Source organism: Sorghum bicolor, chromosome 1 (assembly GCF_000003195.3).
Source record: "Sorghum bicolor cultivar BTx623 chromosome 1, Sorghum_bicolor_NCBIv3, whole genome shotgun sequence".
In the NCBI taxonomy this organism is placed as follows: domain Eukaryota; kingdom Viridiplantae; phylum Streptophyta; class Magnoliopsida; order Poales; family Poaceae; genus Sorghum; species Sorghum bicolor.
The window spans coordinates 7194541-7219984 of NC_012870.2; the positions used below are offsets into that span (position 1 = coordinate 7194541).

General features: G+C 41.7%; 2 protein-coding genes across 2 annotated transcripts; both read left to right on the forward strand.

Annotated features, from left to right (window-relative positions):
• Positions 1322-18693, forward strand: LOC8085954 (protein SPIRRIG). Its single transcript, XM_021455936.1, has 19 exons — positions 1322-1988; positions 3659-3728; positions 3828-3913; positions 4055-4190; positions 4280-4336; positions 4640-4813; positions 5044-5235; positions 5327-5392; positions 5880-5994; positions 6226-7355; positions 7695-8397; positions 8488-8590; positions 8681-9771; positions 9855-11505; positions 11587-14604; positions 15364-15672; positions 15808-16114; positions 16212-16358; positions 16884-18693. The coding sequence occupies exons 1-19, from the start codon at positions 1762-1764 to the stop codon at positions 18042-18044; spliced, it is 10743 nt and encodes a 3580-aa protein (XP_021311611.1). The 5' UTR covers positions 1322-1761; the 3' UTR covers positions 18045-18693.
• Positions 20774-23935, forward strand: LOC110433555 (stem-specific protein TSJT1-like). The gene is made up of 4 exons (XM_021455938.1): positions 20774-21122; positions 22847-23087; positions 23183-23303; positions 23432-23935. Exons 1-4 carry the CDS (start codon positions 20908-20910, stop codon positions 23623-23625), a joined length of 771 nt encoding a protein of 256 aa, XP_021311613.1. The 5' UTR covers positions 20774-20907; the 3' UTR covers positions 23626-23935.

Sequence of the window (25444 nt, forward strand, 5' to 3'; positions counted from 1 at the left end):
TCTACGTGCGAAAAAACTTTCTTCATTGTCTTTGCAATAATATTATTTGAATAATAAATAATATTGATAATTGTCACTCGAGAATCATGTCTGAGTAGTGTCGTATTTGTATTTGTAATTTTTATGTAACCTAAGGGAGCAGACGTACTTGTCTATTTTTGTATGATGTCTCATGTCTTAATTAACGTATGATGTTACTCTTTCTAGCATTTTCTAGAAATATACCTAGATCGTCGATCTTAAACTTAACTAATCACACCGCCGTCTTATGTCTCCTAACATCAATATATATTATGTATCACATCCTCTCTCATAACTTTTGAAACCATTTCCTGTATTTATGCCTTACTCAAATAAGGTTTGACATCAATCATTGTCCATCTTTGCTACTTAGCTCCATATGTTTCTATGCCAATATTAGATTGCAATCTTATTGCTTCAACTCCATTTCATGCCTTATGGATATACAACAATTTACTATATAATTCCTCTCTTGGAGTACCATCCAACAACTCCTTTCTTCCTATGACTTATGATGCTACTATTACTCAATCCTCGTCCTAGGTGACTGAATCCTGCCAATCTAGATCTAATATTGAGGGGCACTAATAAAAGGTTAGGGTTGACGAATGTCATGCTTTTTTAACGTTCATTTCTGACAACTCTCTACTAATCTAAGGTTATAGGTCTGTACAATCTTGCCTCTTTTTTTCCTTTCTGCATTATAGAGTCAGATTACTTTGCTATGATTGGACTGGGCAAAAAGGCACGATTAAATCACCCTCCAAAGTGTATTTAATTTTGCAAATATTCATCTATTATTTATCATGAGAAAGTACTTATAATATGGCCTTGTTCACTTTCCAAAAAAAATTGTATTTTTTTAGATTATCCGTCACATCAAATCTTGCGGTACATATAGAACATTAAATATAAATAAAAGATTTGCACAGTTTATCTGTAATTTGTGAGACAAATATTTTAAACCTAGTTAGTTCATGATTGGACAATAATATTTATCAAATACAAACGAAAATGTTACAATGTTCATTTTGTAATTTCTTTTGTAAATAAACAAGGCCTATATAGAAGAGAAAAAGGGAAATAAACTATCCTGTCCATTGAAAGTTCCCTCTAGTGTCATTCACCAAACACCAAATAGGCATCCCGACGAAAAGGGAAATTTCATCACGCTTTAGAGACAGGAACCAATAGCTCTCCTCTGCCAAAGTCGTAAAGATAGAATATAAACACGCACGAACAAAGACAAGGTCATAGTAGTATTGTTACCTACAAGAAACAAAAAATAAAAACAAAAAGGAGAAAAAGAAAATACTAGGGAAGCGTAGCAAGCAACCAGGCAAGGGGGGCTCGAGCCAACAACCGAATAGAGAGAGCCGAAGCAGAGGACACACTCACCACAGGCGCAGGCAAGGCCGCATAGACGGAGCAGAGCAGGTAGAGGAGAGAGGCGGCGTCGCGGCGAGGTGGGAGAGAGAGAGAGAGAGAGAGAGAGGAGGTGAAGGTGCGTGGGTAAAAAAGAGGAAACAAAAAAGAAAACGAGCGAGGCAGAGAAAACACAAGCAAACAGACGACAGCAAAAATAGGAGGTCGGAGGCGACGAGCGGGAGGCGGAGGCGAGGAACAACGTGAATAAAAATTTTATTCGGAGAAACAAGGGAAGCCGGGGGATCGCGTCGGAATTCCGGCGAATCGGCGGGATCCGGCCGGGATCTGCGCGCCGGATGAGGGGTTGGCACCATGAAATGGTCCACATTGCTCAGTAAGGTCGTCTTCGCCGCCGGCCAGCAGCAGGAGCAGCAGCCGCCGCCGCCCCCGCCGCCGCCGCCGGGGTCGCCGTTACACCGCCAGCAGGCGGTCCAGGACCTCGCCACCCCGAGGCTCAGCTCCGCCTCCACCGGCGGGGACGAGGGCGGCTTCGACGCGGCGGCCGGGAGCTCGCCCTCTGCCGCCGCGTCCCCTGCCAGGTGGGTCCCCCAGCCGAGTCAAACGTCTCTCTACTGGCCTCGCGTTGCCTGAATCAAATCCGGTGTCTGGTGATGCATGGCCAGCTCCGATGCGATCCCGTTACTCCTGTTTTCCGGGTTTAGCAATGGCAATCGGATTTAGATTCGGAGAGGGTTCGATCGCAGATGCTTGCTTCTCCGTTTCATCTTCCTGTCTCTGGCTGTTTGGTGATTTAGTTGGTAGATGTGGATTATGTGTTGTATTAACGTTTTGACTCATAGGATTGATATCAGTGAATGTTTTTTTAGCTCGAGCTTGGCGATAGTGCTGCAGTTATTTTGGTTTTGCTCTTATGTTGATCATAGACGATGACGGTGTCTTCAGAGGAAATGATACTGGACTAGGATGGTGGTGCCTTGGAGAGAAATGATGCTGGACTAGGACGGTGGTTGGGCGAGTCGGTAGCTGCATAGTCAATTTTATGATCTGTATGCCATGCCTGAAGGCTACGGCCCTTGTCCTTTTGTTTGTTGTGCTTTTGTAGAACAACGGGGCTAATGTGTTTTTGCATTTCTCGTAGCAGAGAAAGTGGAAATTTTAGCAATCTTGATTGGAGTCAACTTTATGAGTCTGGTTTGCTTGATTTGTCGTTTTATGTTTGAACTGGGATGTTATAAGATTATTGTGGCACATGCCATTCTAAGGTGGTGTGAAGTTTGATTGACTGTGTTGCATTGTTTCTCAAGTTACCGCGCTGCTAGGGATACACTCCTTCATTGTTTTTTTTAGATGTCCTTTGTTAGATACTTCTAATGATGGTTGTTGCTACTACTACCATATTCTCTGTGACCCCCTTCTGCTGCACAGTCACTCGCATTGGCTGCACAGCAGCTGATGAGGGTTGCTATGCCATCAATCTTTGATTAAACATGGTTTAGCTGCTTTGGACCCATATCACAGAGATTGTATATATAAAAGAGAAGAAGATATCTAGTTTACTGGGGAATGGAGACTTGTAAGCCATACATGCTTAACTTTTGGTCTGGATTTACGATTCCTGTTTGTTCATTTTTTCTATTGCCATTGCTGCAGTGTTTGTTAAATAGCATATTAGCATTACAGTACCATGAAAGAACAGTGACTTACCCTGTTCTAAAAAAAACAGTGACTTATCCTTTGCCTGAACTAACTATATAATCACTTGGTAAAGGAACAAATACTATGGTCATGATTGTTAGTTAAGTATGTTATCAGTTATCTTTTCTTGGACACTGTATAGCACTTGGACCTGATAACAAAAGTCTGTACCTCTTATAGTATTTTTTTCTGCCAATATCTTCAAGCTAATTTATGTATGTGTATGGATTGCATTCTCACATAGGTTAAGTTCCTGTATTCTAGCTTTCAACAATTAAATCAAGAATTTATGTCCATTTCAAATATTGATTAGGAGTTTGGTTCTGCTATTTTAAGTGAATAATATATGCTTCTGCAAAAAATATTTATGTTCCCCATCTTAACCAAGGATGCAAGTGGGTCTCCAATGGTGTTTTGTGGGTCAGCTAGCTGAGTTCATGTCTCCCCTTCAATTAATTATGCGGCATGCGATTCTAGTTCATTGTAGCAAGTTTGGGTCGACCCAATGACCCAACACATCCCTAATCTTAACATTATTTTTTTTTGTACGCAGGGGCAAAAATGAATTGGAGTCAGACTTTAGGAGATTATGGGAAGAATTTCGCTCTTCCAGCTCTGAAAAGGTACACTGACACTTGTTTTATTTTTTTCACCATAAATCAATAATAAGACCTTGTGAGCTGGTTCTTGCCTTGACATTGTATTCTGTTTTCCCTCTGCAGGAGAAAGAAAGGGCCTTAAATTTGGCTGTAGATGTCTTCTGTAGGCTAGTGAAGCAATATTCTAGTGTAGCTCAATTAGTTACAAAGTATGACTCTTTACAATTGCACACACTACTTTCAATAAATTATGCTGTTACATTGCATTTATTTCAGTGGGTTCATGTATACTCTCTATTTTAGAAAACTGAATAATGGTCTTCTGTTTCTTTCCTTCATAATTTCTACAGGTTAGTAGAAGGACATGTTTTTTCTTTTGTTATTGGAAGAGCTTTTGTTACTGATTTGGAGAAACTAAGAATCCATAGCAAAGGAAGATCACTGCGTGTGGCTGATGTTATTGGCTTCTTTTCAGATACCACAGAGGTTTGTTCTTATATTATTATCTAGTGCAATTTCTGGTTCCAGGAGGCCATGCACTCTCTAAGTCTTAACTCGTTGGTTCCATGATCCAGCTTGGTATATGTCCAGGATCAAATTTGTTGTATGCAGTCGAAGTTCTTGTGACAGAGGTTAGTGAAATTGCTATAATATGACAACAAGAAGTCCATTTTTCATGCAGTATATTGTCTGTTATTGCAACGTTTATTAAAGCATACTATTAATGGTACTAAGAAGCAAGAGGCATCTGTTTCCTGAGTTCTGACACAATTAATATCCAAGTGTAATGGGGGTGTCCGGTGGTTCATGGATAAAAATTTACTTAGCTATGGACTTGCTTGCTGATATTATATTTCCTATCCAATATGAAACACAGTTTACCAAACGTTTAAACTAACAAGCATCTCTTGTCATGTTTAATTTCATGGTTACAGACAAATGATAAGCAGCCTCTGTTGGACTCTGGTATTTTGTGCTGCCTTATATATATCCTCAATTCTCTATTGAGTCCCAATGAGAACTCCACAAATACCTTGCCTGTTCACCAAGAAGGATCGATAATTGAGAAAAACAAAAATTTGGATCCTATGCAATCACGACGGCTTGAGGTAATCTCAATCTTCTGATTCTCATAGAAACAGGGCCTTATTTGCAAGAATGTACTGTTGACATCCACAAAATCGTAAATTGTTTAACATAGGGTTGTTGCTTTGTCTGTATTATTACACGTCTTTTGCTTTGTGTTCATATATGTTATATGGTAACTATATGCCTTCCCTTCATTTTCTCCTTGTCAACCTGGGGTTTTGATCTTTATTCTTTTTTCTGTTCTATGGAGATTGAGGGAAGCGTGATACATATAATGAAAGCATTGGCGAGCCATCAATCTGCTGCACCAAGTTTAATTGAAGATGATGCCTTGCAAGTTCTTTTCCAGATGGTTGCAAATGGTTCATTATCTGTGTTTTCACAGTTCAGGGATGGTATTGTTCCCCTTCACACAATTCAGCTCCATCGCCATGCGATGCAGGTAATTTGAAACTATGTAACATTATGTTTTGGAGGGTCATGTTTCTGCTGCACCAATAGTTGCTAAATATATTGAGTTCATAACTGAACAGGTCCTTGGTCTTCTTCTTGCAAATGACAATGGGACTTCTGCAAAGTACATCAGGAAGCACCAGCTGGTACATTACCATCTGTTCTTTATTGTGGACGAAATGTTGTCCTGTTCTTGGGTCTAGTTAGGATTCTTCACACTAAAGTACTAAACAGCACATAGCAATGTATTCTTAGTTATTCAATCTTCACAAACAATAGCTGTTTTCACTTGGCTAAGATTAGAAGTTTAGAACATAAACTCTTGAAAAGTGGGAAAATCTTCACTGAAGCACCTTGGTATTTCATTTAGGCATTTTTTCTGACATAGACATCCTTTTTGGACCCCCAGCTAAATCCTGGTAACTGTGCTACCATTTACCAAAGTTCTGTTTTCTCTCCCTTTTCTCATCTCTTTTCAAGAATAGTCACTGGTGGCATGCCAGGGTTCAACCCCTTCCCGCTGGGGTGTTGGGCATCTGGTAGCAGTTCCTTTCTATTATTTACTGGAACACCTAGTCTTTTGCATATATTTCTATTCAATCTTGTTAACCCTTTCTCCACCATGTCTTTTAGATTAAGGTACTTCTTATGGCTGTGAAAGATTTCAATCCTCAGAGTTGCGATGCTGCTTACACCATGGGCATTGTGGATTTATTACTGGAATGTGTTGAGCTGTCATACAGGCCTGGTTAGTATTGATGAACTTTGCCACTCATGCATTTCTTCCGAGTAAGATGCTTTGATTCAATATTTTTCAAAGTTTACAAATTATTAAATAATTTTCTTTTGTTTGTGTGGTTCTGGTTGTGTTTCCACCTATAGCTTATCGTTGCTTGGTATTAAATACTTTGTTGCCATACAATTTGAACGATCACTATTGTTGTGTGCCTAATATCTTAATATTTGGTTTACTTTGCAGAGTCTGGATCCATAAGGCTGAGGGAAGACATACATAATGCTCATGGTTACCAGTTCCTTGTTCAGTTTGCTCTAACGCTTTGTAGCTTACACAAAAATCAGACTCTCCAATCCTCATCCAAGTTAGCATCCGAAGAGGATGCATCCTTTCCTTCTGACAGATTAGAACAAGATGTATTCTCATGTGACCTTTCACCTCAGTTGTCTAGGTTGCTTGATGTTCTTGTAAATTTGTCACAAATTGGCCCCTCAGAAAATGGTGGTGGTAAGAGTTTAAAATCTTCTCATGCGAAAGGAACGGGGCACAGCAGAAGCCGAACTCCTTCTGCTGACAAGTTTGATGACTTGATGGAAGTTAGTAGCCCCAAGGTAAAAGATCTTGATGCCATTCAGATGCTACAAGATATTTTTCTGAAGGCAGACAACTTGGAAGTGCAAGCTGAAGTTCTCAATAGAATGTTCAAGATTTTCTCAAGCCATCTTGAAAATTACAAGCTATGCCAACAACTACGTACTGTTCCTCTTTTTATCCTAAACATGGGCAGCTTCCCTGCAGCACTACAAGAGGTCATCTTAAAAATATTGGAATATGCTGTCACTGTAGTAAACTGCATTCCAGAGCAAGAGTTGTTGTCACTTTGTTGCTTATTGCAACAACCAATTTCTACCAGTCTTAAGCATACAGTGCTTTCGTTCTTTGTAAAGCTACTTTCCTTTGATCAGCAGTACAAGAAAGTTCTTAGAGAAGTTGGTGTCCTGGGGGTATTGTTAGATGACTTGAAGCAAAACAAGCTTTTCTTTGGAGATGAGCAGCAAAATAAGGCCTTTGACTCTACAGAGAGGATGTCTAATGCAACTAGATTTCAGAGGACAGTGGACAACAAAGATGCAATTCTTTCGCCAAAGTTAATGGCTTCTAGTTCTGCAAAATTTCCCATGTTTGAAGATGAAGGGACAATTACTGTTGCTTGGGATTGTCTTTTTTATCTGCTGAAAAGAGCTGAGCCTAACCAGCAATCATTTCGATCATCCAATGGTGTCAACATCATTCTTCCTTTCTTGGTATCCGAAAGCCACAGATCTGGTGTATTGCGACTATTGTCATGCCTAATAATTGAAGATTCTCTTCAGGTTTGTGTTTGTAGCTGACTATTCCATATAACAAACCATTTTTCTTCTGTAAATTTTTGAGGGCATTCATGGTTCAGCTGCTGCTGCTCCACCAGCAACAGCTACATTAATGCACAGCTGTGGAGCTGCAGCAGCAGCCACAGCCAGCTGAACCAATTAGCCCATTAGTGTAGGGCCAGAAATGTTGAATTCTCTAATTCATTAGTCTTGGTCGAGCACTTATGCAAGTTGAAAGACTTCATTTTCCTATGCGCACTGTATATTTTCTAATCATGCCTAGTGATTTTATTAGCAGCATGCTTGCGAACTTGACTTAATTGACATGAGTACTGTTTTCAGGCTCATCCAGAAGAAATAGGGTCATTGATTGAAATTTTGAAGAGTGGGATGGTATCAACATCATCTGGTTCTCAGTTTAAGCTTGAAAATGATGCAAAGTGTGATACATTTGGTGCTTTGTGGCGGATTCTTGGGGCAAACAGCTCAGCACAAAGAATATTTGGAGAAGCCACTGGATTTTCCCTGCTGTTGACGACACTGCATACTTTCCAGAATGACAGTGAAAATGAAGAGACCGAATCATCTTTGCATACTCATATGAAGATCTTTGGTTTTCTATTGCGAGCAATGACAGCTGCAGTATGCAACAATTCTGTCAATAGGATAAGGCTGCATACAATACTGTCGTCGAACACTTTCTATGATCTCCTCTCTGAGTCTGGGCTGCTTTGTGTGGATTGTGAAAAACAAGTTATTTTGCTTTTGCTTGAGCTTGCACTTGAGATTGTTCTCCCGCCCACGAGTAACCTGCAGGTAGAGAGCATTTCTTCTGAAACCTCAGAGGATGAATTGAGCTTCTTGTCTGCAACATCGTTTGGACTTTCAAGGCTTGACAAGGAGCGTGTGTACAATGCTAGTGCAATTGTTGTGCTGATCCGTTGTTTGCTGGTATTTACACCTAAAGTTCAACTTGAGTTGCTGAGATTCATTGAGAAGCTAGCAATTGCTGGTCCCTTCAACCAGGAGAATTTAACTTCTGTTGGTATGGGCAAAAGATATTCTTGCTACCCTTTTTCTTTTGATTCATTTTGACAAGGGCACCTTATGTTTTTGTTACTCTTTTATTACATAGGATGTGTTGGCCTTCTACTTGAGACAATCAGCCCATTTTTGGAGGGTTCCTCTCCTATTCTTAATCATGCCTTGAGAATTGTTGAACTGCTAGGTGCTTACAGGTTTGTCATATCTCATAAAATTCCATGTGTTTCGTTGCAACAATTTTGTTTTGTTGTTTCACAGTACATGGTTACTCTTTTCTTGTCCAGGTTGTCTTCGTCTGAGCTAAGGCTTCTTGTGAGATATATTCTTCAGCTGAAAGTGAAGCGTTCAGGTCATCTTTTTGTTAATATGATGGACAAGTTAATTCAAATGGAAGATGTCAGACAAGGACATGTTTCTCTAGCTCCTTTCATTGAAATGGACATGAGCAAAGCCGGTCATGCATCTATTCAGGTTTCATTAGGAGAAAGAACATGGCCACCTGTTTCTGGGTATTCCTTTGTTTGCTGGTTCCAATTTCAGGACTTCTTTAAATGCCAACCGAAGGAAGCAGAAAAAGCGTCAAAAGGGGGATATAGCAAGAGGAGTGGGCATGTTTTACGCATATTTTCTGTGGGTGCAGTGGACGATGCTAACACTCTGTTTGCTGAGCTTTATCTCCATGACAATGGTGTTTTTACTATATCTACAGGCAGTTCAAGTTCATTGTCATTTCCAGGCATTGAAATGGAAGAAGGAAAATGGCATCATCTTGCTGTCGTTCATAGTAAGCCAAATGCACTAGCTGGGCTTTTCCAAGCAAGTGTGGCTAGCCTGTATCTTGATGGAAAGCTGAGGCACACAGGCAAGCTTGGATACTCGCCATCCCCATTTGGTAAATCTTTGCAAGTAACACTTGGTACGCCTACTATACGTGGGAAAGTTTCTGACTTTTCATGGCGGCTCCGGTGTTGCTATCTTTTTGAGGAGGTCTTGACACCAGGGAGCATTTGTTTCATGTACATTCTTGGACAAGGGTATCGGGGTTTGTTCCAGGACATTGACCTTCTGAGATTTGTCCCAAACTGGGCCTGTGGTGGGGAGGTAATGGCAATTCTGGATTCATTAGAAGTGGAAGTTCCTGCACCTTCAAGCAGCCAGCGTGTTGACAGTTCAATGAAACAAGGAAGCTCTAGACTTGAGAGCAGTGGAATTGTTTGGGACATGGAACTTTTAAGAAATCTCTCCTTACAATTGTCTGGGAAGAAGCTTATATTTGCATTTGATGGAACTTCATCAGATGCTTTTCGAGCATCTGGTACTCTTTCGCTGCTGAACCTTGTCGATCCAACTTCTGCTGCTGCATCCCCTATAGGAGGTGTGTAATGTCATCTAGCTATTGAATTTATATTTTCTGTTTTTGAATTGGATATGCCAGAATTCAACTAGTTATGTTAACAGGTATACCAAGATATGGGCGGCTAAGCGGTGATGTTTACATTTGTAATCAATGCACAATTGGTGACACTGTTCAAACAGTTGGTGGGATGCCTGTGGTACTTGCCCTTGTTGAAGCTGCTGAAAGTAGGGATATGCTGCATATGGCGCTGGAGCTGCTTGCACTATCTCTTCAGCAGAGTCATCAAAATGTAAAAAACATGCAGGCCTTGAGGGGTTATCATCTTCTTGCGCTTTTTCTTCATAGGAGAATGTCACTATTTGATCTGCAATCTCTTGATATCTTCTTTCGTATTGCTGCTTGTGAGGCTTCCTTTCCTGAGCCACAGAAATCAAAGATAAATCGAACAGCAAGCTATGCGTCTGGAATGTCCCCAGAGGCCAGCCTTGATGATCTTACCTTACCCAAGTTTGGCGATGACATGTCTTCTGGTGGATCGCATGGGGATCTAGATGACTTTTCAGCTCAAAAGGATTCATTTAGCCACTTGTCTGAGCTGGAGAATGCTGACCTAGCTGGTGAGACTTCTGAATTCATAGTCTTGTCAAATGCTGATATGGTTGAACACATTCTTTTGGACTGGACGATATGGGTTGCTGCTCCTATATCAGTGCAGATAACTCTTCTTGGGTTTCTTGAGAGGATGGTGTCCATGCATTGGTTCAGAAATCACAACCTTACAATACTGCGCCGAATTAATCTTGTTCAACATCTTCTTGTTACTTTACAACGTGGTGATGTTGAAATTCCTGTGCTGGAGAAGCTAGTTGTGCTTCTAGGTGTCATCCTGGAGGATGGTTTTCTAGCTTCTGAGCTGGAGCTCGTCGTAAGATTCATAATAATGACATTTGATCCTCCAGAGCTTACACCGAACCGCCAGATTGTGCGGGAGGCTATGGGAAAGCATGTTATTGTGAGGAACATGTTATTGGAAATGCTTATTGATCTACAAGTTACCATAGATGCCGAAGAATTGCTGGAGCAATGGCATAAAGTTGTTTCATCCAGATTGGTCACATATTTCCTTGACGAAGCAGTACATCCAACTAGCATGAGATGGATCACGACTCTTTTAGGAGTTTGCCTTACGTCATCAACTACATTTGCATTGAAGTTCCGTACAAGTGGAGGCTTTCAAGGATTGAATCATGTGCTTCCAAGCTTTCACGATTCTCCAGAAATATACTATATATTGTTCTGTTTGGTGTTTGGGAAGCCTGTTTATCCTCGAGTGCCAGAGGTCCGCATGCTTGATTTTCATGCTCTCATGCCTAGCGATGGAAACTATGGAGAATTGAAGTTTGTGGATCTATTGGACACTATAATTGCAATGGCAAAAGCTACATTTGTTTCCTTGATTATGAAATCTATGCTTGCACATGAGAATAACAATCTTTCACATCTTAATGGCACCTTGGTCGCGGATCTTGTTGAGGCGACATCGGACATGGGAGGTGATCTTCAAGGAGAAGCTCTGATGCATAAGACATATGCAGCAAGGTTAATGGGTGGTGAAGCAGCAGCACCTGCTGTTGCTACTTCAATATTGAGGTTCATGGTTGATCTGGCAAAGATGTGCCCACCATTCTCTGCTGTTTGCAGGCGACATGATTTCCTAGAGAGCTGTGTTGATCTCTATTTCTCTTGTGTGAGGTTTGTACAATGTGTCAATGTGCATATATCATGTTACTTGGTGTTTTAAATGTTTATATTAAGCCTTGTTTTGTTATGTAGGTCTGATTGTGCCCTGAGGATGGCAAAAGATCTTACAACTGCTGCAACTGACGAGAGGAATGTACATGATGATGACAATGGAAGTTCAAAGGATGCATTTTCAAGTTTACCACATGATCAGGAGCAATCTTCCAAAACGTTGAGTGTCACAAGTTTTCCTCAGGAGCAGAAAAGTTCCAGTTCAGAAAGTACTGGCATGCCAAACTCTTTCGAAGCTGCTGAAGCCAAAGCAGATGATTCTTCGAATCAGGAGCTCAGCACTATTATTTTAAACGGAGAAGCAAACCAATTGTTTACTAATGCTCATGATCAAGGGCAGACCACAGCTTCCAGTGCAAATGGCATTGCTGAACACCACCATGTAACTGATTCACCCAACTCGGTTGCTATGAATAATGTTGGATCTCCTGTTTTATCCGAGAGGTCAACCCACAGAGCAGCGAGTACCCCTACTGCATCTCCAATGGCCCCATTCACATCTTGGCCTGGCAGTGCAGGATCATATAGTGATGGTAGACACCTGACAGCTTCTCCATCCATGGCTTCATCTATGTCTGGGATAGACCTGGACTCGTCCCCTGATCCGAGGACAAATATTCAGGGATCATCTGCCGTTAATACCTTTTTCCCAATCAATTCGAAGCTTTTGCTTGACATAGATGATTTAGGTTATGGGGGTGGTCCATGCTCTGCAGGAGCTACAGCTGTTCTAGATTTTGTTGCTCAAATCCTTGCTGACACTATCTCAGATCAACTTAAAGCAGCACTCTTTGTTGAGAACATTTTGGAGTCTGTGCCTTTGTTTGTTGATGTTGACTCTGCTCTGGTTTTTCAAGGCTTGTGCCTAAGCAGATTGATGAACTTCCTTGAAAGAAAGCTCTTGCTTGATGACGAAGAAGATGGGAAGAAACTTGACAAGAGCCGCTGGTCTGTCAATTTGGACCCACTTTGCTGGATGATTGTTGATCGTGTGTACATGGGCTGCTTTCCAACCCCACTCAGGGTACTACAAACACTAGAATTCTTAATGTCCATGTTACAGCTTGCTAATAAAGATGGCCGTGTTGAAGATGCTGTGCCTCCAGGTAAAGGTATTTTGTCCATTGCTCGAGGAAGCAAGCAACTTGATCCTTACATCCACGCAATATTGAAGAACACAAACCGGATGATAATGTACTGCTTCCTCCCAACATTCCTCAAAAGTATGGGGGAAGATGATCTACTTGCAAATCTTGCATTCCTGACAGAAACTGGGAGGAGTTTAGCTTCTAAACCTTACCAGGAAGATTTTTCTATTGATATTTGTACAGTTCTTCAGCTACTAATTGCCAACAAGAGATTGGTGCTCTGCCCAAGCAATGTTGATACAGATCTAATGTGTTGTTTCTGCATAAATTTAATGGCACTTCTCCATGACAAGAGAGTAACTGCTCAAAACTTGGCGGTTGATTTACTTAAATACTTGGTAGTGCATCGTCGCCAATCTCTTGAGGACCTGCTAGTTTGCAAGCCTAACCAAGGACAACAACTGGACATCCTGCATGGAGGACTTGATAAATTGCTCACTGGAAGCACGTCAATGTTTTTTGAATGGCTCCAAAGTTCCCAGCAAACAATAAGTAAAGTGTTGGACCAGTGCGCTCTAATAATGTGGGTTCAATATATTACCGGCTCAGCAAAGTTTCCTGGCGTGAGAATAAAAGGAATGGAGGTCAGGCGCAAGAAAGAGATGGGACGGAAATTTCGCGAATCTGCAAAACTAGATGCCAGGCACTGGGAGCAGATAAATGAGCGGAGATACAATCTTGATTTGGTTCGTGATGTGATGTCTACAGAGCTAAGAGCAATTCGTCAAGACAAATACGGATGGATATTGCACGGGGAAAGTGAGTGGCAAAGCCAGCTCCAAGAACTTGTTCATGAGAGAGGTATTTTTCCCATGCGGCAATCATCAACAGAACCTGAGTGGCAGCTCTGTGCTGTTGAAGGACCATATAGAATGAGGAAGAAACTTGAGCACTCCAAATTTAAGATAGATACTATTCAGAATGTTCTAACCAGCAACCTTGGATCAAATGGTGTTAAGATGATCAATAAAGAGGATGGAGAATTGTTAACATCTGGGTCAGATACAATGTCAGGCTTGAATCTTTTGACCTACGGCACTGAGCCGAAGGATCTTGATGCTGTTGAGTTTTCATCATTCAAAGATGACGATGACATATTCAAAGGAGGAAGCACAAAATCAGCTCCAATTGGCTGGACCGATGATAAAAGCAGCATTAATGAACAGAGCCTTCATTCTGCGACGGAATTTGGAGCAAAATCAAGTTCCCTTTCTTTTCACATGACTGAGAGTCACCAGGTTAAATCTGAACTTAGTTCACCAAGGAGGGCACCTTCAGTCAAAGGTACTGATGCAAGAACCTCAGAGGATAAATCAGAAAAGGAGTTGCTTGACAATGGTGAGTATCTTATCAGGCCTTATCTGGAGCCCTATGAGAAAATAAGGCATAAATACAACTGTGAACGGGTTGCTGGTCTTGATAAGCACGATGGAATATTTCTAATTGGAGAACTTTGCTTATACATTATCGAGAACTTCTACATTGATGATTCCAATTGCATTTGTGAAAAGGACAGTGAAGATGAGCTCTCTGTCATCGATCAAGCTTTAGGTGTGAACAAGGATATAATGGGAAGCAGTGAATCTCAGTTGAAATCACCTTCCACTTGGGGTGGGACAGCAAAGGTCTTGCTTGGTGGCAGAGCATGGGCATATAACGGAGGTGCTTGGGGTAAAGAGAAGCTTTGCAGCAGCAGCAACCTGCCTCATCCATGGCATATGTGGAAGCTTGATAGTGTTCATGAGTTGCTGAAACGTGATTACCAGCTCCGCCCTGTTGCAATTGAAATTTTCAGCATGGATGGTTGCAATGAACTTCTAGTTTTCCACAAAAAGGAGAGAGAGGAAGTTTTCAGAAATCTGATCGCCATGAATCTCCCGCGGAATAGCATGTATGGATTCTTAATCCTTTGCAACTCTAGATGCCTAGTAGTTACCATGTGCATGTGTAGCATTAAGACTTGCTATTCAAAACACTTAATTGCCTGTCTATATAATTATCGTGTCATGAAAGGTACTCCCTCCATTCCAAATTATAAGATGTTTTGCCTTTTCTAGATACATAGTGTATATCTAAGTGCATAGCAAAAGCTATATATCTAGAAAAGCCAAAACATCGTATAATTTGGAATGGAGTAATGTGTACCAATTCATGACTTTGTGCTTCAGAAAAATTAACATTCATGTTTCATTCTGAGGGAAGTTACCTTTTTTTGTCTGCAGATTGCATGTTAAACATGCGACTGTCAATTTTTATTGTCATAAGTTCTGGTATTTAGGATCTATAGTTTCAAAACAAGTATATTCCTATTTCCTAATTCCCAGAGGTTCATGTCTCACCCTTTTACTCTTTGCCCGGTAGTTCTGTTTACTAGAATTGTCAAGCTTGATTTTGCTGGGAAGAGCTGTCTATTTTCATAAGAAATTAAGATATCGATTATGCCTTTTTACTAGCAATTATTACATTTGCTATATGTTCTTCCTTCTTGCCTCATTCAGTTAATAGTTTAGGATGTTTTCTTTATCTTGTGCATTCTATGAACTATTTGAACTTGTAGGACCTGGCATTTTTTTGCTATTACTTATCATTAGATTTGGCATAGGAGCTTTGTGTCTTTGTTAACAATTGAAGAAAATATGCCTTTCCACAGGTTGGACACAACCATATCAGCATCCTCTAAACAGGAGAGTGGTGAGGGGAGCCGTCTTTTTAAAGGCATGGCAAAATCATTTTCTAAAAGATGGCAAAGTGGAGAAATTACAAACTTCCAATATCTCATGCATCTAAATACACTTGCCGGTCGAGGGTACAGTGATCTCACACAGTACCCAGTATTTCCATGGGTTCTTGCAGATTATGAGAGCGATGCTTTAGATCTGAGGAATCCACAGACATTTCGCAGGCTTGATAAACCCATGGGATGCCAAACGGAGGAAGGAGAAGAGGAATTCCGCAAGAGGTTGGTTCATTTAGCATCCATTTGTATGCTTTTGTTTCTCTTTCAACTTTCAATTAGAAAAACTAACATCTTTGATTTTGCTAAACGCTGGGGTCCATATAACTCAATTGGAATTTATTGTTTTGTTCCTTTCAGATATGATAGTTGGGATGACCCTGATGTACCAAAGTTCCATTATGGCTCTCATTATTCAAGTGCTGGGATTGTCCTTTTCTATCTCTTAAGGTTGCCTCCTTTTAGCACAGAAAATCAGAAGCTGCAGGGTGGACAATTTGACCATGCAGATCGCTTATTCAACAGTGTGAGGGATACATGGGTCAGCGCTGCGGGCAAAAGTAACACATCAGATGTGAAAGAACTAATTCCTGAGTTCTATTATTTGCCTGAATTTTTGGAGAACAGTTTTAATCTGGACCTGGGCGAGAAACAATCAGGAGAGAAGGTATACTCTCACAAATTGTGTGCAAATCTTTGCACTATACTAGAAAGTTCAGTTCAGTTGGGGGCAAACATGTAACTTCTTTAAATGATGCTTTCAGGTTGGTGATGTTGTTTTGCCACCTTGGGCTAAAGGCAGTGCTAGAGAATTCATTAGGAAGCATCGGGAAGCATTGGAATCAGATTACGTGTCTGAGAATCTGCATCATTGGATTGATCTTATTTTTGGATATAAGCAGAGAGGAAAGGTATTAAGCATACCTTCATCTCTACATTTGCATTTTATCCCTAGCACTAGCAGTGTTGCTGTAATCACCGTAGCACAAATATGTTTCGGTTTGAAATAAGGATAGTCTTCTTTCTACTCTTGAACATACAGGATTTGTGATCACAAAGTGAGCTATAATTTTGCCTTTTTATTGAAGTGTCTTCTAGTCTTCTACTGATTCATTATTTTGTGCCATCTGACTATAGTTATTAAATCATGCATAGTTTTGTTTTCATCCTAGGGAGAGCAGGACTATGAGTTAATGAATCAATCTGCTCCGTGTTATGTTCTCCATTTTACTTAACATCTCAGATGTAATCTTGACCAACGATTTCTATATATTATGTTGGGAATACTTTTTTTTTAGCTTTTGTGAGCACAAAGTGATTTGTAATGTGAAACAGAGGGTATTACAGTAGGTCTTTGTTATATACTTTGTTTGGTAGTATCTCTCATTTATTATGTGATTTCTGATATTTATTTTCTTTTTTTATATATATGGTAGGCAGCTGAAGATGCTGTCAATGTCTTCTATCACTACACATACGAAGGCAATGTTGACATAGACGCAGTATCAGATCCTACCATGAAGGCTTCAATACTAGCACAAATCAACCATTTTGGTCAGACCCCAAAACAGTTATTCCAGAAACCACATCCACAGAGGCGGACTGACAGGAAAGTACCTCCTCATCCTCTACGGTACAGCGCCTATCTAACACAGCAGGAGATTCGCAAGACAGCATCTTCGGTGTCCCAGGTTGTCTCCTACAATGATAAAATCCTAATTGCTTCAGTTAACTGCTTGCTCAAGCCGCTAACTTATAATGAATACATTTCCTGGGGATTCCCTGACCGAAGCTTGAGAATATTAACATATGATCAGGATAGGCTTTTGTCTACACATGAAAACCTTCATGGTGGTAGTCAAATTCAGTGCACTGGAGTGAGCCATGATGGCAACATTCTCACCACTGGTGGTGATGATGGAGTTGTTGCAGTGTGGAGATTTGTGAAGGATGGCATCCGCCGTCTCCTGAGAATGGAGAAGGCTTTGTGTGCTCACACGGGCAAGATAACTTGTGTCTCTGTCAGCCAACCTTACTCATTGATTGTCTCAGGCTCTGATGACTGTTCTGTTATCTTGTGGGACCTAACAAGCCTAGTCTTTGTGAAGCAGCTACCAAGGTTCCCAGCATCAGTATCCGCGCTACATGTGAACAACCTCACTGGTGAGATCCTGACTGGTGCTGGTGTTCTTTTTGCTGTTTGGAGCATCAATGGGGACTGCCTTGCTGTGGTGAACACCTCCCAGCTTCCTTCTGACCTCATCTTGTCTGTGACAAGCACGATACACTCAGATTGGCAGGACACAAACTGGTACGTGACAGGTCATCAAAGTGGTGCAGTTAAGGTATGGAAGATGGTGCACTGCTCGTCTGATGAAGCAGTAAAGAGCAAATCGCCTTCGGTATCTTCTGGTGGGCTTACCCTTAACGGCCAAACACCAGAGTATAGGCTACTTTTGCAGAAGGTGCTCAAGTCACATAAACACCCTGTCACTGCCCTTTGTATACCACCGGACTTGAAGCAGCTTCTGAGTGGGGATGCCAGCGGCCACTTGCTCTCATGGTCATTGAAAGACGACAGTTTCAAGGGTTCATAGCACAGAGGAATATAGGGATTCAGCTGCACATATAGAGAACACTGATTAAATTATACCACTGATGTCTTCCTCGTCCAGAACTGAGCATTGGCGTGCATTGACGAAAGAGCTCAGATCAGCAAGCTTCTACATGGTATATTAAATGTTCCCTGGATGCCCCATGCCTGGGCCATACAGCAGCAGTCCGGGCAGGAGAAAGAATACAACAGACACATTGAAAGAATGAAGTGGACGAGGCGATCGAGGCATCGCTGCGCTCACATCATAATCTTATACTGTGAATTATCAGATGGTTGTACCTTCTCTTCTTGTTTTTTTGAGGAGAAAAGGATTCATGTGGGCTGTAGGTGCCAGTGTTTGTAAAGTCTGTACAGGGTAATTTTGGTGGTGCCGGTTGAGGTGGACGATGATGGTGTACTGTCTCGATGTTTTGTTTGGGGTTGCGGAAGTAAGGAAAGAGGTGTTAGGTTCATTTTCTCTCCTCCCCCCCTAGAAGTGTTGTTCATTCTTTGACTGGGTGTAATTTGAGCACCCTTGTGTTCAGTAAATCTATTTGCACATACATGCAAGAGTTTTGCTGAACAAAGCGACAAGCCCCCTTCCATGGTCCATGGTTCGATTGGAAATCCTATTTGAAGTCAAGTGTCTAGAACTGGAACTTGGGGAAGGTTAAATGTGTGTATATCAAGCCACCATTTCGCACATTCGTGATGTAACACTAATTAAGTGTAGCCGTGCTCCTTCCGTTCACCACGGATTAACAAGCGGATAGGACACATTCCCAGTCGTTTGGTCCGACCGACGCCTCGGATCTGACTGACTGCGTCGGCAGCCATGATCCCCTGATACAGCCATCTACAAGACTTGGAGGCACAAAATCGCAGATGTCTCAACTCTGTTCTTCGCTCTGCAAGTGTTTTTCAGCTGGACAGGTGGCAAAGACCAGAGAGGCACGAGGTGCAATGGCCAGCTGTTGAAAGCATCGCTTCAACCGACAACCGGGCTTTACGTTTTGGTGAGAGGCCATGTGATCAGTCAAAGGATACTCGCGTCCGGTCCAACATCTTCTAAAAATATGCTATATACTACTAGTAACATATATGGTATTGCATCTGCTTATTAAAACTTGCACAGCTGGTTAGAGCATCTCCAAGAGATTTTTATATTTTGTTCTCTAAAGTATAGTGTTTGCCAACTCCTAATTAGTATGAAAAAAAAGTCATTTTCTATATTTCTATCCTAAAAAGTTTTTTCAGCATTTTTTTTCCTACGACTTGGTCTCATATTTTGTGAACCCTAAATTTTATTTCTGTACGTGTTTAAACCCTTTTACGAACCATGTCTTTTTTCCTTTTACTAGACGGGCCGAGAAACTTTGGATGTGCGCTTCTAGTCCACGCGGATATATACGCGATCGGGATAAAATTTTACGAGGTCAGAAAAGATGGGAAAGGAAGATGTCAAAATATTAGAGATAGTTTTGTTTTAGTTTTACCAAAAAATTAAGAATAAGAAAACCGAAGGACAAACTGTTGGAGATGCTTTATGCATAGCCTAGTTTAGTGTACTACGTATAATACACAAAGTCCTACACTTCTACACGTCAGCGTGCGGTGGAACGTTAAACGTAAACTGGATAAGACTATTGCTATATCTTATCCAGATTCCTCAATAGTCAATACCTAACTCGCCCGAATCTCCTGTGATATTTTCTGACTTTTTGTGGCTTATGAATCATGTGAAAAAGCGAATAATCATATAGCTACTTTCTGAAACAGAATAAAGAATCGTAACCTGACGGATGAAAATTCAGTAAACGCGGTCACACGCGTCTAGTATTTCTAAGCTCTCAGTATGCATAATTTATTTATTAAAAAAAACTTGAAGATTCTCTTAGATCGCATGAGAATAAAACATTTTGATGCAAAATCGCAGCAAAATTTATCCAAAATTATTGGTTCCAAACAAAACAAGGACAGCGACAGCATGATGATTAGGAGACAGAGAATGGATTAGGGAAAGCATCAATCCAGTGGACGGCGTCTAGATTTGAGAACTCGAAGGCAATTCTTCCACGATAGATATGGGATTCTGGTCGAAAGTTTCTCTCCGCATGTGCTAAGACCATTTCTAATAGAGTTTTACAGTATTAAATATGCTGATGTAGCACCATATTAATGAAGAGAGATGTGATAAAAATTTTATGGGATTGTAGAGAGTTTCATGGGAATGTAACTTTTCTACACTGATTCCAAAATATAGATGTGTTAAAAACTGAGCCACGAAACCTGCATTGAGGATGACTTAATCAAATTTCCAGCTGACTATGCTCAATCTACCATGGTTTATAGGATAATAGAGGTTATTGTGACTTTTTCCACGTCAGCGTGTGGTGGAATCTTAAAACTAAAACTGGATGTGGATAAGCAAGAAACTTGACCATAGAATACAAGTTGTCTTGCATCAAAACTATTCCATGATACTTTGATCACAATAGCCGACTCAAAAATATTCCAAGATACATCTACTCCACAATAGACGAATCGAATCGAATCTCTTTTGACGATTCATAAACCATGCAACATCGGTTGCCTTTTATGATGCAGCTTATCCAAATTCCTCCGTAATCTTCCCGGAAATAAATAATCGCAAATATGGCTTTATCCACCAACCGACCAAAGGGTAAAATGGGAAACGGAAAAAGTCTATATATGTTGACTTGTGTGGGCTTGTGGCATTCAGAGCGAATCCTTTGCCGTAGCATAGCAAACAGCCAAGGGAGAGTGGGGAGACTAGCGAAAGAGGACAGCGCACGGAAAGCGAGGAGAGGGGAAACAGAGAGGTCGCATCGGACGGCGGCGAGATGCTGGCGGTGTTCGATCCCACGGTGGCCAAGTGCCCGGAGGGCCTCCGCAGCCCGCCGGTCGCCGGATCGGCCGCTGCAGCAGCAGGCGGAGCCGGCGCGGGCGCGCTGATGAAGGGCTTCTCCGACTCGCACGACGGCGCCGTCACCGTCAGCCTGGGCCCCTCCGGCGCGCTGGCCTACTCGGCAGCCAACCAGAACCCCCTCGTCCCAAGGTGCTGTGCTCTGCTTCCCGGCCCGTGCTCGCTCGCTCGCTTGCTTGCCGAATATGTGCTTCTGTGATGTGACGCCTCTGCGTGATGCGAAAATGGTTCGTGTTTGTGGACCATGTTTGTGTGCTTTGGCTGAGATTCGGTTATGTGATCTTTTCCTGGAGGTTGGATTGGAACGGGGTGAAACTTTTTGAGGTTCCCGATGTGTGATCTTATTTTTCTCTAGTTTTTTAGGCTACCGAACGATGTGGACTTCGATCAGTCCTGCAGATGCTTTCCACGGCGATTCGAGGAGAGATTTCTTCTGTTTTTATGTATAGATGTTGTTTTCATGATGGTTTTGTCTCGTGGGTATAAACTTGGGGCGTTTTTGTGGCGTAGTTGTTGGTCATGCTCTTCTAGTTGTCTAGATCTGCTCCGTTTGTAGAGTCTGCAAGTTCGCGATTTTTTCCGGACCAAATCAACACACGTTTGTGATGACGCGGTGCTTTGTACGAATTTGAACATTGGGGTTGTTAGATGTATTGTTGGTTCATGCCTATAAACTATTTGATCAGTCGAGTTCTCTGTGAGTTCAGTTTGTGGAATCATGAATGCATTGATTCACACACACGCCACAAGCTACACCTGATAGCATGGTACAGTAGTGCTGTTTATCAGGTACTATTGACTGTGCTACATTGGATTGTTTTCAAGTAATACCTGGAATCACTTTACTTAAGAGATGCTTTTGATTCTAAATGAAATTTGACAATTTGACAATCCATCTTACATCGATTAGGGAAGGAAGAAAGAGTATCCCTAGTTTACAGTCACATGGCACGGTCATTTACACATTATTCACATTTAGGATGTATGTGCTTCTAGTAGTTTGTGGTTCTCTTAGATTTGTCGTGGGATTGATGTTTTTTCACCTTAAACTGAGCCATTTAATCCTAGCTATGAATTATAGTTTCAGATCCAATCATCTTATCTGGCATATATGATTGTTATCCAACATGAAGAGACTTTTGTGGAGATGGGTATGGGTATGGGTATGAGTCTATGAGAACTTTGGTTGAACCTTCTGTATTGCTACTCTCGTTCACATGCTCTCTATGTTACATATGTTATTTGAATATCTGTCGTTGTACTGATGGGCTAGGATGGCCAATAGCATGGCCATGTCTTGTCGACACAACTGAATTACATGTCAATTTGACACTTGTAAGCATTTGTTCCTTGTCAACAGGGATGATGATGACAGGTGATGTTTATTATTAGGTAGTAACATGTAGTTCCAACAATTGAAAATGGTTGTGGACCTGTCGGAAGTTGAGTCCCTTTAAACAAAATGAAGTGCATTGTACTTTAAGCTATTATTAGCCTGCTCAGTTTTGCACAATACAAAACAGAATTAGCATTGATGGCATCCAAATACGAAAACAACATAATAGTAGGTCTGCTTTTATTTGAAGTGTCATGCTGTTGGTGCTGAGAAAGTCAATCTCTGGAAGGAAATTTCTCAGACTCGTTTTAGGCTTGCAGGATTTGGTCAACTGCATTTCATGGAGTTTCTTTTAAATAAGATCATTTTGACTCGGAAAAAAAAGATGCATCGCAACACATACACACTTATCTCGAATAGTGATTGATCCTGGGAGTTCTTTTGTTATTTGGTATTTGGTATATCCCTACAGTTGATTGCATTACATTTAGCTGATTCTGCACCTTGTTCTCCTGTCCAGGTTGTTTGGTGCTGTGAATGACATCTTCTGCCTGTTCCAAGGGCACATTGAGAACATTGCCAACCTGAAGCAGCATTATGGCCTGAGCAAGACTGCGAATGAGGTGACTATCCTCATAGAGGCCTACAGGACCCTGAGGGACAGGGGTCCAGTCCCAGCCAGCCAGGTTGTGAGAGACCTCAGTGGGAAGTTTGCGTTCATCCTGTATGACACCCTGTCGAAGTCCACCTTTGTCGCTGCTGTAAGTTCACCTATTGTAATATACAATTCTTTCCTCAACCGTACCTTTGTTGACTGTGGATTGAGCCTTGTTGCAATGCCAATGTTTAAATGCAGGACGCTGATGGCAGTATCCCTTTCTTCTGGGGTGTCGATTCTGAGAACCACCTTGTGTTTTCTGACGATGCTGGGCTCCTCAAGACAGGCTGCGGCAACTCGTATGCGCCATTCCCCAAAGGTAACTACAACAACAGAACACCATTTCTTTTCCAGTCATCCTTTATGCACAAATCATCTTCTAGTACTTGTCATTTTTTTTCGCGAACATGCCTTTCATTCTACTTACTATACATGTCCACCCCTCAGGTTGCTTCTACACCACCTCCGGTGGGCTGCAGAGCTTCGAGCACCCGCTGCACGAGGTCAAGGCGGTGCCGCGCGTGGACAGCCAAGGCCAGATGTGCGGCTCCACCTTCAAGGTCGACAGCGAGAGCAAGAAGAAGCAGGACGCCAGCATCCCCCGTGTCGGCAGTGCCGCCGACTGGTCCAACCAGTTCTGATCGTCTGGCTTTGTTCACCATCTTTTTGGTACCCATTACCCCGGCTGCCTACTACGAGGTGCCGAGCTGTGTATCTGATGGATCCATGAGACGATTTCTGCCACGTTTCTTTCACACTTGTCGAACGTCGTGAGATTCTCACATCGCGTTTATCTACGCTATCGTGTAACTGATATACTAATCATACGGAGTGTTCCAGGTGGTGGTAGATGTACTGCAGAATCTATCTCCCGTATGTTTCAATAAAGCTCAATAAGAGGCTCGATTTGGTTCTGTGGATTTGTGATGCTAATAAGAGTATTACTTTTGAGTCGGTTTTTGTTGCACCCTTTTCTTTTTCTTCTCGTTTCATTACCCCAAAGCATAACGTTGGGCTGTGTCTGCCTGGCGGTTACCGTTACCGTGGAGCAGTTGGGCAACTGGGGCACAGTGGGCATACGACTATTGGGTCAATGGGTGTCCATGACAACCACTGGGCAATACTGCATGGACTCTGCCTAGTTCGTAAGCTTTGTTTGCATGTGTGCATGTGCTCAAAGATATCTAACAAACCATAGACACAGTAGAAATTCATCCTAATTGCAAAACACTCAAGTATTGGGGAAATGTGCATCACAGATGAGCTGAATCTGCAAGCCATTCAGCAGTATTTTTCTCTTACAACAAATCAATATTTTTCTCTTATAACAAATCAGCCAACTTTATGTCATGGCCTGTTCGCATGTGCATGTACCTCGCCCCTAGTATAGAAATGCATCATTTTAACCTGTCCCATTCCTCCTATCCTATCTGAACATCTGACATGGATGCTTGAACAACCCAAAAACCCAATACCTTGAAGAACCCACCAAAATTCTAACACCAATTTTTTTTGGTTTTGGTGTTTATTTCTCAAAAAAAAAATTTACAAAATTTTTCAAATTCCCTGTCACATCGAATCTTGCGGCACATGTATAGAGCACTAAATGTAGATAAAAAATAACTAATTGCATAGTTTATATATAATTGCGAGACGAATCTTTTGAGCCTTATTATTTTATTATTAGACAATATTTGTCAAATACAAACGAAAGTATTACAGTGTTCATTTTGTAAAAATTTTTGAAACTAAACAAGACCTTGGCCTTGTTTAGTTCCACCCAAAAACCCAAAATTTTTCAAGATTCCCTGTCACATTGAATCTTTAGACGCATGCATGAAGTATTAAATATAGACGAAAATAAAAACTAATTGCATAGTTTGGTCGAAATTGACGAGACGAATCTTTTGAGCCTAGTTAGTCCATATTTGGACAATAATTACCACAAACAAACGAAAGTGCTATAGTGTCGCGAAATTTTTCCCTTTCGAAAACTAAACACGGCCCTTATGTCCCTATTTATACCTGGGCAACGGGCCGGGCCGGCCCGGCCCGGCACGACACCGGGCCGGCCCGGCACGTTGCCTAACGGGCCGAGGGGGCCCGTCGTGCCCTGCGGGCCGTGCCTTACCGGCCTGCGGGCCTGACCTCCGGCCCAGGCACGGGCCCGTGGGCCATTTTGCGTACCGGGCGGGCCCGTCAGGCCGGGCCAGCCCATAGCCCGTTGAACAATAACATATCAATAAATACAGATTTAAAAGCATATTTCAAACACATTCATCAATTCATCACTTCATCAGTATAAAGAACACATTCAAATACATATGACAGATGTAGAGAATAGATTTAGATATCAAAATGAGTTATTTTATACAATGTTGTTATTTGGCGGGCCGGGCCGTGCCGGCCCGCGGGCCTGAAGTGCGGCCCAAGCACGGCCTGCAGCCCCGTGCCGTGCCA